Source organism: Serinus canaria, chromosome 2, assembly GCF_022539315.1.
Source record: "Serinus canaria isolate serCan28SL12 chromosome 2, serCan2020, whole genome shotgun sequence".
NCBI lineage: Eukaryota > Metazoa > Chordata > Aves > Passeriformes > Fringillidae > Serinus > Serinus canaria.
In genome coordinates, this window is record NC_066315.1 from 118000000 (window position 1) to 118012564 (window position 12565).

Sequence of the window (12565 nt, forward strand, 5' to 3'; positions counted from 1 at the left end):
TACCTGGTCTACAACTCTTTCCACATTCTCCAGAGAATTAATGTGGTACAATGCATGATTCTAGTACTTGTCTCACTCACTCTGTTTTATGGTAGTTATGTACTCACACAGTTACCTCCCTATCAGTTAGTCTTTGTGCTTCTCTTCATGATATTTTAGCTTCTGTGCCATCATTTAGATATGGTCAAAAAGTCATTATGTAAATTCACAATTGAGAGTACACATTTCTTTTTAAATAATCTCTCCTCTACAGAATTTGCTGAAAAGCTTTGAAAGCCAGAAAAATCGTAACAAATTTTTTATGCTTATCTTTGATAATGTATTGAAGTCCCTAAATTACAGTTTTGTAACTCATGAACAAATGCTTATCTAATAATTAGAAAATAGTTCTTGCTGTAAAGAAAGCCACTATGCTAAATTTCTGTAGCACATTATGGAAAACCACCATTAATTCTACATGGGTCAATTGGCATAAATATTTCAAACAAAAAATTCAAGACTGACTTCACAAATTCAACCAGAATACAACGGTGTAAACATTCATAAACAATTTATGTAAATATTCTAGTAAGAAGACTTAAAGCAGATTTGCCAGTGATTACCAAAAATTAAAATATTGACTCGCTCTTATAAAATAAAATTAATAGTTAATTGCAGTATTGTTTATAAGCATTGAAGTAGTATCTCTATATGCCATCTATATTTCCATGCTTTATTCTTTTGAGGGAAAGTTGGTACCAACCCACTTAATATTTTTATATACAGTCTGGAATTTAAGTTTCCTGATAAGAACATGATTCAAGCTAAAATATTCTTGTGAAATAGACAATACATCCCTCTATTTGCATGAAAAAAGTTTCCAGCAAAATAATTGTCTACGTATTTTCACAGAAAAGCTTAGGCACATAGGTAGTCTCCAAATGAGCCTTTCAATTTTGCTGCAGATAATCCTTTATTTCCAAATTGCTTAGGACAATGAAGCTTATGAAATTTAAATTGCTTTATCAAGTGCTGGAAAATTAATCCTAGATTAAAAATACATTTTAAAATGTTATTAGGGTTGTCATGCTACTAATAACAAGCCAACCTTTTCCCTCTATTTTCAGACAGGAGACAAATTCAATTACATTTTTGCTAATTGTCTGATGTATGTTCTTATTGTAATGAATATTATTTAAAATGTTTCAAGCTCATACTTGCTAGTGGAAGACAGCTCTATGGCTAAGATTTGGTGTAAAATACAGGTGGAAAATACAACTCATTATCAAGACATCAGCCTATGAAGACCTATGCACACACTGCTTTAGGAAAATCAGTTGAAACTTTCTGAAAGCAGTTGGATGCAAAAATGTTAAACACCAATTACTTTCACAGCAGAAATATCATTCTCTCTTTCCAATTAAGCAAATCAGTCATGATGAAGTAACCCTGTGTCCAGTATTTTCCATGAGAAACAACCCAAGGGGATGCGTCCCACGCCAAGAATTTTTTCCACTTTAGAGAGAATCAGATGTGTGTGATGGTTGAAACTCTGCCAAGGGCAAGCATTCAAAGGCATATTCAGTCCAATGTCCTTGTCTTCCTCTTCAAGGACTGTAATGGGCATTGGCATTAATATTTCAAGGACTTCCTCTAATTTCACATCCCTCCAAGTATAAGCAGCAATCACCTAAGGAGATATTATTACTGAATAGTAGCTAAGCTTCCTACTACAGGAAATTAAATGGGATCATTGCTAGCCTCCCTCTTACTAAAAAGCAATACAAACATACCTCTTTGCCTGGATTTCTGTGTGAAGATCACAATCTTTAGATTAGTAAATTTTCCATTTTTAAGCTCTTGTCCCTGGATATTGTCTTCACATCAAGCTCTGTTAAGCCTGGAAAATAATATACAGTGGCATTGCCATCTCATATATTTTTTACCACTACTCCTTTTGTGTTGTTTTTTTTTTTTCTCTGACTCTACTTCCTGCAATCAAATGGCTACAGCAGAATCCTTGCCTTCATTATTAAAAGAAAGAGTTACTAGAGATCACAGCTCTATGTCAGGAGAGCATCAAGGAGAAAAGGGGAGTTCAATGGCCTTGAAACTGCGAAATTTAATGGTTTAAAATTTACTTCAACGTATCTTTTCCTGATTTTGGATTAGAACTGATTGCTTTATTTTCATGTGTTGGAACGTGACACTACTGGTATGCTCATTTAACATAATCCTGTTCATTCTTAGGTCTGTTCTGGTAATAGAAACCAGTCTCTTTTATGTTTTAGGGACTCCTGATAGATAATAAGAATTCTTTACTGTATGTTTTATGGACCCCTAATGAGTAATAAGAATTCTTTACTGGTCTGTGCTCTTAACTTGAATTGTTAAGAGCAAAGAAATGGAAGTTGTATAGACAAAAGCTAACTCAACCATCTGAAAATCAGTTTTCCTAAACTTCCACTATCTAGATTGGTTTCAGCACCGTTCACTCACTATTCAGCAGGTTTATTACCATTACTTGCTTTCAGTAGCTTCCCAAATGAGGGTCTTACAGGCATCTAAGGCTTGATAGCTCTCCTAGGCTAGTTAGCTGTGACTGATCTCCTCTGATGGCCGCACCTCCCTGCCCTTGAAAACACCATAATCTATGTTTATCTCTAGCACCTGAAAAACCTAAATTGGATGTCTCTTCTTAGCTAATAAAACATGCTGAAATGCTTGGTGGTTCAGAGCCTACAAAACTTTACCACTGCAAGTAATTAGGATACAGTTAGCAGTACAAACATTTATAATAATTATGCAGTGAGTGTACAAACATATTATAGGTTTAAAGATCCTTAAGTAAACTTGCTGTCTGAATGCAAATGTAGTGGCTGCAGCATGAAGCAGCATTGCCAGCAGAGTCAGATACAGCTCTTGTTCATGGCCATGGCTGAGTTGTCCCTGCAAAGCAGTTTGTGATGCAGTAACCTATGTTAGAACAGTACGATTCTTTATTCCCCTCTAGTGGCTAGTCTGCATAGTATTAGTTACTTGTCGAGGGCTAAAAAGACTAGACCAGACTCTTGGGACACAGGACATGCCAAAAGGTTTTGGTTCAGTCCCTGCTGCCATCTACACTACCAGAATGCCAATAGTGCATGGAAAAATGATCTGTGCACTGGCAGTGATACAGAAGGAGGGGAAAGGAGCAGTTTTTGAAGGTCTGAAATTTTATGTTCTTTGTCACTACCAAGGAATTAAATTAATAGTTTTATCCCTCAGAAAGGAAGAAGAATGTAACTGTCAGTTTGTGTTGCAAGTCTTTTATTTAATTACTTTAGTCACTGGGTGTCAGTGAAGTCGAATATGAACCTGGCCAATCCATCTCCAGGAGGGTACTAAGAGTTCTGCTTTGCAGCTGAACTGCAAAGCAGAACTCTGAATAAAGCCTGTCTGCAGTCTTCCATACTGCAAATAAAAATAAATTCTCAGAGCATATTTGTCATTGAAATGTATTTAATATATACAGCCAACTCTACTACCAATATTCTCATAAGTACTGCAACTTCTACTTATCTTTTATGTTAATGTGTAGCCAAACAGAAAGAAAACAACTATAAAGGTGCTAAAAATGGATATAAGCTGCACTAAAGTCTTGAAAGAGTAGTGGTTTCTATGAATGGTTGCAATTTTAATATGATATGAGCTGGATTCTTCAAGTTGAGATGGAATTTTTTTTCTGAATAGGATGAGAGCATTCCTGAACAATTCATTGGAAGCAGGAAAGTGAACATGATACATGAAAACAAATTACATCTGAAAATAAAAGGAGTCAGAGAGGTAGACACTCATCCTCCTTAAGCACAGTGGGGGTTTATGTATCTTGAATTTTCCAGTGATTTGTTCTTGTCCTTATTTAGAGCCTGAGGATAATGCAAACTTTCAAGTTTCCAAGAGCTCCTGCCCTGCAGAGATGGTATCTTTTACCACAGAGGCTGTCTGTGGTCAAGATCACAGTGTATAAAGGACAAAATATCCAAAAAACATGTTGAATTCTCTATGAGAATGAAGATGCAAAGAAATTCTGGCTCTTTGCAACAAATTTGGGTCAAGTCCAGATTTTGAAGTTGCATGGCTCCTATCTTGGTGTGAATAGAAAACCATACAAAGAATATTTGAGGTTGCTTGAAATCAAGCTTGTGGATATATTATCATTTACTGAGTACATTTAAAAAACCCCCACCAGATAAAATTAAGTGTACAAAATCTGCCCTTCAGTGATGTTATTCCCAATTCTGTCAGATAACTTGATATGAGATAAAAGGTAAATTGGATATTTCAGCATAATACAGTAAGATGCTTCAATTTCTTTGGAGAACATGCCATCCAAGCAGATCCATTTTTAGGGGAATACTAAATAAAAAACAAGATGACAGCTTTCTAGGTCAGGAACTGCTAGACCTTCATTATTTTAAACAGCTTGGAGCACTGCAATATTTAGCCAGTGTGTGTGTGCATGTGTGCTCTTTCAGAAAATTTTACAACAGGGGTTTGTAATGTTCCAAGGTTATGCTTTGGCAATAAAAAATAATGTCTCATTTATAAAGAACAGGAACTCAGGGATTTTATTCTCCTGGATGTAACTTCAGCTCATTTTTTTTAAAGTACAAGGATACTTTAAGAACTGCATTTAGTCAGCTGTTGACTAATGGCTCATAGCTCTTCATGAAGCAGATAATGACTTTGCATAGAATATCAAACTCAGTAGAAACAATCACAGTAATGGAAGAAGAAGTCTTTGTTGCAGAGTTATTACATGAAAGGAAACACTGGCAAAACAGAAAGCTTTCTAAGGAAAACATCAACAGGTTTTGATGAATACTACCTCTTTTGAAGTGCCTGCTACTTTTTCTCTTCTCTGTAATTGTTTTTGAAAGGTTAAGGAATTTCTGATGATTTTTGATAGCTGAAACATAAAGCACTTAATGGGAACTAGAAAGCCATTTAAAGGTTTGCAATAAATTCATATATTGCCACTATATTTCTCTTAGATTGTAATGTCTCTTTTGTACTCCAGATGCCATCTCAAAAAATAAACTTCTACAGAGCATATGGATCAAATTTTAGCCAGAAGGGGAAAAAAATTGTTGACTTGGCACTCGGTATTTGTGACCCACGGAGTACTTTTACAGCCAGCCAAGTCATCACTTTCCTTTTCTGCTAGGCAGTGGCAGCTCTGGCTCCTGAAGAAAACCTTTGCATGTGAAGCCTAGGTAACTTAACTCTGGCAATGATGAATGGGTACTGCAACTGACTGTAACGTAAAAAATTCAGTGCTCAGCATTGGAACTGTAGCAAACTTGAAAAACTGAAAAATGGATAGCAGGACTGAAATGATGTAGAATACTATGGAATTGTTTAATGGGTCCCTACTCTAGCAAAGTCCTTGAACTGAGTAAGTCAAACCAGAAACGACCTATCAAAAATGCACACTGTTCTCTTGGAGAAGAGACTGAAGGGTGAGATATCCACCAACGTAACGATGGTAAGAAGCAGGGAGCTCAGATATCACAGACACAGTATAAGAACTGAATAGAGTGTGGTCATGAGCATCTTAAAATTAGCCCTGTTCTTTTGACTCTTTCTGCTTGTTTTTTGGGAAATCTTGTTTTGTGAGGGGAATATATTTTTAATTGGGATACTTTTTATTTTTTGGTGCCTGTGTGCAAATTCTTTCAGTCATTCCTGTTCTTGCAGTTCACTGCTGAGTGTTATGTAGATATGCATGCTGTATACTGCTCTTGAAAGAAAAATATCCATGAAATTAAACCAGGACCATAGCGAAGCGCAATACAGAGACTATATTTTATTACTTGGGTTGTAAAGTAAATTAGTGTTCAGTTGCTCATACAAAAAGGTTGCTGAAAGTAATAAAAATTCAGGCATGCCTAAACCAGTAATTTTAATCCAAGAGAATTTTTCCTTTGGTATTAAGATGAAAGTTAATTTTAAAAGACTGTATGAATACCAGTTTTAAAAACTTAGAATATTGTAATTGAATTTTGAAAATGTTTTTCTTCTAACAACTAGGAGGACATCAGGGACATATCCAGCTTTCTGGGCTTATTTATTCACGTGTATTTATTGATTGCTAATTTGGTGTGGCTTGTTGCAAACCTAGCAACAGTTTTTGTGCTTTCTTGGAAAAAAAAGAGAAAAGAGTGCTATCAGTGAAGCTCCTTTTCCTATTATACCATGTCACTCAGCCTATGCTCTCTGCAGGAGACACCTGAACTCCCAAATTTTAGCACTCAGAGAGCTTTACTGTCAGGGAACTGCTGAAGACCTTCAACTAGGTAACAGTATCATGAAGCTCTTGGTAAGGAACTGTCTGTGTTCATGTCTCCCTAAAGTACCTAATCCACATCAAAGGATAACCTGTCACTTAAGTCTCATGGGAGCTGTGGGGGTTACAAGACGTGTCTGTTTAGAAAGCTAATTCTACATTTGGCCTTGGAAGCTTTCCCAGCCTCAGCAGGACCGCTACTGTGTCTCCCAAGCCAACTGGAAAATCTAGATTATATGTCTGGGTGAGAATTACGAGAAGGAAAAATAGTCTAGGGAAAAAGGAAGCAAAAGAAGGACAACAGACACCAAAAAAAAAAAAAAAATCAAACATCCTTCCTAGATATTCAAAAGTTATCTGGACATAGGGCTGGGCAACAAGCTGTAAGTGAGTCTGCCGTAGCAGGGGGCTTGGACCAGTCCCTTCCAACCTCAACCATTCTGTCATTCAGTGGGAGGAAAGGAAAAAAGCAAAAACAAAACACAGAAATCCTCAGAACTCTGAGGTTTTAACAGTGAGATCTTGGCATCTATCTAATTGCACAACATGCAACCTAGACAGTTATGCTATCTTTAAAACCTCCTTTAATAAATTCTCTTTTCTATTCATACTGCTGACAGTCTTATTTCTTTTCTTTAGTCCTCTTCCTGGTCTACACAGAACAGTGACAGTTTACAGGTCCTGATATGGCCATGTCCCTGCAGGTGTGGATGTGCTGCTGCTTGGAGAAGTCAGGCTGTGTAGAGCTATAGAAACATATGCTCTCATTTTTGCATCTAAGGGGGGGCATCATTTTACAAAGTGGGAGACTTTTACTTACTGGAGCAGTCTGGGTTCTGGTGAGATTTATGAAATTTTACAAACATCCTCATCTGATGGGAATCATTAGAGGCACTGCAGAAAACCTGCATCACTGGCAATTATCCCTATAATTGTATGATCCTCATTAGGCTGATTAAACTAGCTTAGCACCACATTATTTAGGTGGCACCAGGCAATACTTTGCTGAAGAAGATACACTAAAACTCTGAGTTGATACGAATTTTAGAAGACTACCCACTGAGAATCCAAATTTAAAAAAAGTGACATTTTTAAGTGACTACTATGGAAACAAACACTGCCTCAGTAAGGCTGGGATGAGCACATTCCAGCAAACCATTAAAGAATTCTACAGGCTATTGCTTACACTACAGGATGCGCTGCAAGCTCTTTGTAATACACTTACACTTGACCTCCTTCTAGGTAGAAGCTTGAGGTTTAGGTCAGTACTGAGGACTTTGAAGTCAAACAACAGTCAATGGCTATGGGAGCGGAACTCAGGATCTTTTGACTCCTGACAAAATTTATCCTTTTCTTTAGCGGTTTCTGAATCAGGAGATGCTTGTACTCTCGCATTTGCAGAACACTGCTTGATTGGAAACAGGCAGCCTGATTCAGCAGATGTGCTGAATGTTCCAAATAGTCTTCAAAGCTACTTTGTGTCTTGAAAAAAATCCTTATTAAAAAAAGGTATATTTTTTCAACCAAACAGGTTAATGTTAGTATAGCAGAATCAGTTATTGCAGAAGAACAGAAGTGGCAAGCCCCAAGAAGCATGTTTTTGTTTATTCTTCTCTAAACAGAGGGAGAGAGAAAAAAAAGCTGGTTATGATCCTGCTTCCAGAAAGGGGGGGATACTGATTACTTGAAGACAGAATAAACACTGATTCTTTGATGTACCTATTAACTCACTACTCTCTGAAGCCAGCTGAATATTAATATTCTTACTTGCTCCATCGCGCCCTTGGCTGCTTCCTGGAACTCAACACAACCCGCGACCAGGATGCACCTGCATAGCTACTCCAATTATTCCATTCAAATCCTGATTGTACCTAATCGGAAATTTCATTGGCATCATAAGAAAGGGTAGCATTTTAAGATTTAATGATAATTTAAGCAGAAATAAAGGAGAAGCGCTGGCTGCAGTCCTTGCATCCCCCTTTCCTGCTGGCAGCGCGACTCGTTTCACTCCTCCGCGACCTTCCCCAGCTGAAGTTTTCGCGTGCTGCTCAGGCGCCTCACGCCGGGCGGCCCGCGGAGCTCATCCCCGCCCGAGGCACCGGAGCCAGGTGGGGGCCCCGCAAACGTCGGCGGGGAGGGGGGCGGCGGCTCCGCCGGGGGCAAGCCCGTCGCCGGGCGGGCAGGGGAGCGGCAGAGGCAGAGCAGCCCCCGCCTCCCGCCCGCTCTCCTCCCCCTTCCCCCGCTCCCGCCTTTTGTGCGCCGAGCCCGGGCGTCAACGGGCGCCGGCGGCCGCGGAGCTGACAGGAGCCCGCGGCTATCGGCCTCGGCAGCGGCGCTGTGGCGAGGGCGGCAGCGCTGAGCCGCGGCCGCTCCCGTCACCAAGGCGCTGCCTGGCACAGAAACACAGACAGAGACGGACTGACAGACACACGCAGCGCGGAGCGGCGCGGGCTCGGGGGCCGCCTTTGTAGCTCCTCTCCTCCCTGCACCATGCTCCGCTCCAGGCAGCGCCTGCCCGCTGCTCCCTGAGGGCAGCCAGCCCCGCGCCCGGCTAAGCGAGCGACTGGCACCCGGCTTCTTCCCCCGCCCCCAGTTACCTGAGTTAGCGCCGTCCCGGGCACTTTGGCAGCGCCTCCGCCCTCTCCCGCTGTGGCAACCCTAGTGCAGCGGAGGAGTGAGCCGCCAGCAGCCAGAGGGACTGCAGCCGCCGCCGGGGGAGACGAGCTCAAGCCCCCGCCCCCGGAGCTCTTCATGGCGTCTCACCAGCAGACGAGGATCCAAGCCTACCTGGAGAAGAATAAGATCGGTCCCCTCTTCGAGGTAAGGTGCGCTCTTGCCGGCCGGCTCCTCCGCGGCGGGCAGCGGTGGGGGCGGGGGTGTCCTCACGATGGCCGCGGCCCCCCGCGCAGCCCAGGTGAACGTAGGGGTGAGGATGAGTTTGAGGCGCTGCTTCTGCAGTGTCGGCACCCCTCACCCTGTCCTGCCGCCCCGCAGCACGCGTGTGCCCTCGTGTCCCTCCTCCGAGCGCCGGAGCTCCGCGCAGCCCTCCCTTCCCGGCTATCCCGAGGATGTGCCCCGCTACTTCGCCCCACCACGAACGCGCCGCTCTCTGCTTCGCACGATCCCGCGCGGGTTGTCAAACAGGTGCCCCTCCGCCATCCCGCCCGCGGCCCGAGTCCCCGGGGCCGCCCCCGCGGCGCTGCCGCCTCGCCCCGGCGGCCGCGGGACAGCGGCCCGGCCCCGCCGTCCGGCCGCGGGGAGCCGCGGACCGACCGCGCACCCGCCGTGCGCCGCGAGGGGAGGCGGCGCTTCCAACCCCCGCCGGCTCCTGGGCGGCAACGCTGAGCGCCGGGCGCCGCACGGCCCGCGGGCGAGCTCCCGGGCGCTGCCCTTCCGTGACCGGCCAGCGGTGAGGGACAGGTGGGTGCCTCCCACCGGGAAACACACCCTCTGCACCGAGCACTCGGAAAGAAGTCTGTCTTGCGAAAAGTCCGTGTCCGTGGTGTTTTCTGAAATTTTTATCTGCAGTCGCACACCGTGTTTTTGCTATAGATTTAACGTTTTCTTACAGCGATGCACTTGCAGGGATTTGTAGATGCAGAGATGTGCATATTTTACTATTTCAGTACATAAGCTGTGAATACTTAGAATTTGAAAGGGTGCTAGAGCAATCGTGATTATTACCATTTTATCATCCTGTTTCTCATGCAGTTTTAAACATCAAAATGCACATATATTATGCACTGCACTCCGGCAGTATTATCACAAGGCACAAGTCTCTTTTTTACAGTATTTAACTTGTTCTCAATCAAGCTTACTATGTATGAAATCTCTTTTATTCTGGTGTGGTGGACGCCTTGTCTTCAGTGTATATTTGCCACCCTCCATGAGAAAGGTTCAAATTTTGTTAGAAAATTGTTCACTAATGGTCTGTTTTTATATTTTTGTGTGCATAGGCTGTTGAAATAGACTGTGTTGGTTCAGTGCTAGCGGTATTAGATGTTTTTATTTTGCAATAAATAAAGCCATGTTTGATGGAACAGTAATTGCGTACTAGGGAATAGCAGGTGATTTTTCTAGTTAAGGAATTGATAAAAATGGAAACATTTGTGTGGTTCAATTCCTGAAAAAAATCTGTTCAATCAGCTGTGTTGCTAGGTCTAAGTACGTAACTGACTCTTGTTTATTTCACTGGGAATTCAGTGCTTTGGGGTGGTTCAAGGGTTAGGCCCTTGACAGCTCTCATTTTCTCCTAAATTTCTTTAACCCATAGGTTTACACATTAAAATTCAAGTGAACCACTTGGCATCTCTGTTCTGAGTCACTGTGTTTTAACCTAGTTTCTCTGTAGTATAAGATGCTTGTCTCTATTTGGATTCTTATGGGATGTTTCGGTTATCAATAGTGGAGAGAAAGATTGAGAAGTTGTATTTGTTTCAGCATTTCCCTTATCACCACATATTTCATTAATCCTTGTTATGTAGGAATTTCATTGTGATAAAAAGAATCCGTGAAAGGCTCTTTGCATAATTGTGCAGGCTGTCTACAGGTTCTTGGTGCACTCCTGTATACCAGGAAGACTTTTTGGTGTGAAATCTACTTACACCTGAATACTAGCAACTGGTTTTAAGATCTAGAGGTATAACATTCCTGCAGATGTTTACAGTTATTTTAGTCCATTACACTGGGAAGAAGAAGATCATGATTCTTATCTCCTCTTCTTCCTGATTGGCCTTTTAAAATCTACTTGCATATTTAATTTTTTATGTACTTTTTGTTCTCAACAGTTTATTGAAGATCTGCAGCCTGTGCTTGATCTTGTAGTCCTTAGAAAAAGAAAGACAGGTGTTTGAAGTTGATGGGAATTGATCAAAGACTGTGCACAGATGAGTCTTGTACTCTACACTAGTATTACTATTAGATGTGCTTTGTGGTGTTTCAAGAATGCCATGTGTTCACAATCAGATGTAGTCACTAACACATCAGTTTTTCACGTGTCTATAAGTTCTGACACGTTGCAAAATGGGACCTGTGCTTTGTCTTTCATCCAGGAGCAGCTAGCATTTTCTTCTATCACTTCTGGTTTGGATGCTAATTAACTGTCACTTGTCGTGGATGACAGCCATCTTTTCTTTTCGGGGAGTACCAACTCAGAACAGAGTGGACTTGGATTCAGTTTTCTCCAGTGTTATCTGATGAGCAGGTTGTGACTGTAATTGCTCAGTATATGCTTCAAGTCAACATTTTAGGGAGTGTATGAAATAAAACTGGGTAGCTGAGGGCAGTCACAGGAAAGAAGGACAGGGAGAGAGGACCTGTGAGCTTTCTGAGATGAGGCAAGGACAGTGATGCATAAACAGATTGTATTTCATACTTGCATAATGAATAATCACTGATCAGAGGGACTTTACACCATCGATTTTAGACATTCACGAAGGCACAGAATGCTGATGGGTGGAACAGTTGGTGCTATACTGAAGGTGAAGTACAATTCCACTGCATTACAGTTAAGAGCAGTAATTACTCTTGCTAGTAGGTCAATGTGTTCCAGTATCCTGGTTCTGTCTCTTTTTTCCATGCTGTCCTGTGTTTGTGACCTTCTGTTGCAGAAGGGGGTTAGGGGTTTTTGTACTTCATTAACCAGCAGTACCTATTTAAGAAAATCTTTGCTGAAGTTTTGTGTGGTTTGACGCTTGAATTATATTCCTAATTTGTGTGAAAGAGAAGTGCTGACACATGAGATGCAGGAAGACCTTAGTCTCTGCCTTGGTTAAAAAGTTATTTCCTTCTCTGTAAAGAAATGAGAGGAGTACCCTCCTGGAGAAAGAATTAATGAGCTTAAGCTGACTCAGCAGGTATTGGTCTTCTACTAACTACCAGTATCTGTTAACATGTAGTAGGAAACCCTATCCACTCAGCTATGAATGTTTACTCAGCCCAGATTCACTTGATTCCAAACATTTTTACAAGGTAGATTCTTATTATGGTTTAGAGGTGGGAAGGAAGGTGGGCGGGAATTACTGTGTACATCTGAGACTGTGTCAATTTTGAGATTTAAGACAGGTTGCAAAACAACTTCGATGCTGCAGCCTCATTTTCCCTTTGGAATGTAGGTCTCCAAGTCATGACTTTTCAGAGCTGTTCCTTCTATACCATCTCATCTTTTAGGTGTCCAAGATTTTTGCAGGTAAGAGTGCTGTGAACCTATAATGCAGCTTCTAAGTGCCCTAGAGCATGCAGGTCTTGTTAGTG

General features: G+C 41.8%; 1 protein-coding gene across 2 annotated transcripts in view; it reads left to right on the forward strand.

Moving 5' to 3' along the window:
• The first annotated feature begins 8646 nt into the window (after window positions 1-8646).
• Window positions 8647-12565, forward strand: part of C2H8orf34 (chromosome 2 C8orf34 homolog) — a 145363-nt gene continuing 141444 nt past the window's right edge. The window contains exon 1 of one of the 2 annotated variants that reach the window (XM_009085863.4): window positions 8647-9133. In XM_009085863.4, coding sequence (XP_009084111.3) covers window positions 9065-9133 — 69 coding nt within the window. In that variant the 5' untranslated portion in view covers window positions 8647-9064. The remainder of the gene's footprint in view (window positions 9134-12565) is intronic. The other variant, XM_050971577.1, reaches the window with a different exon arrangement.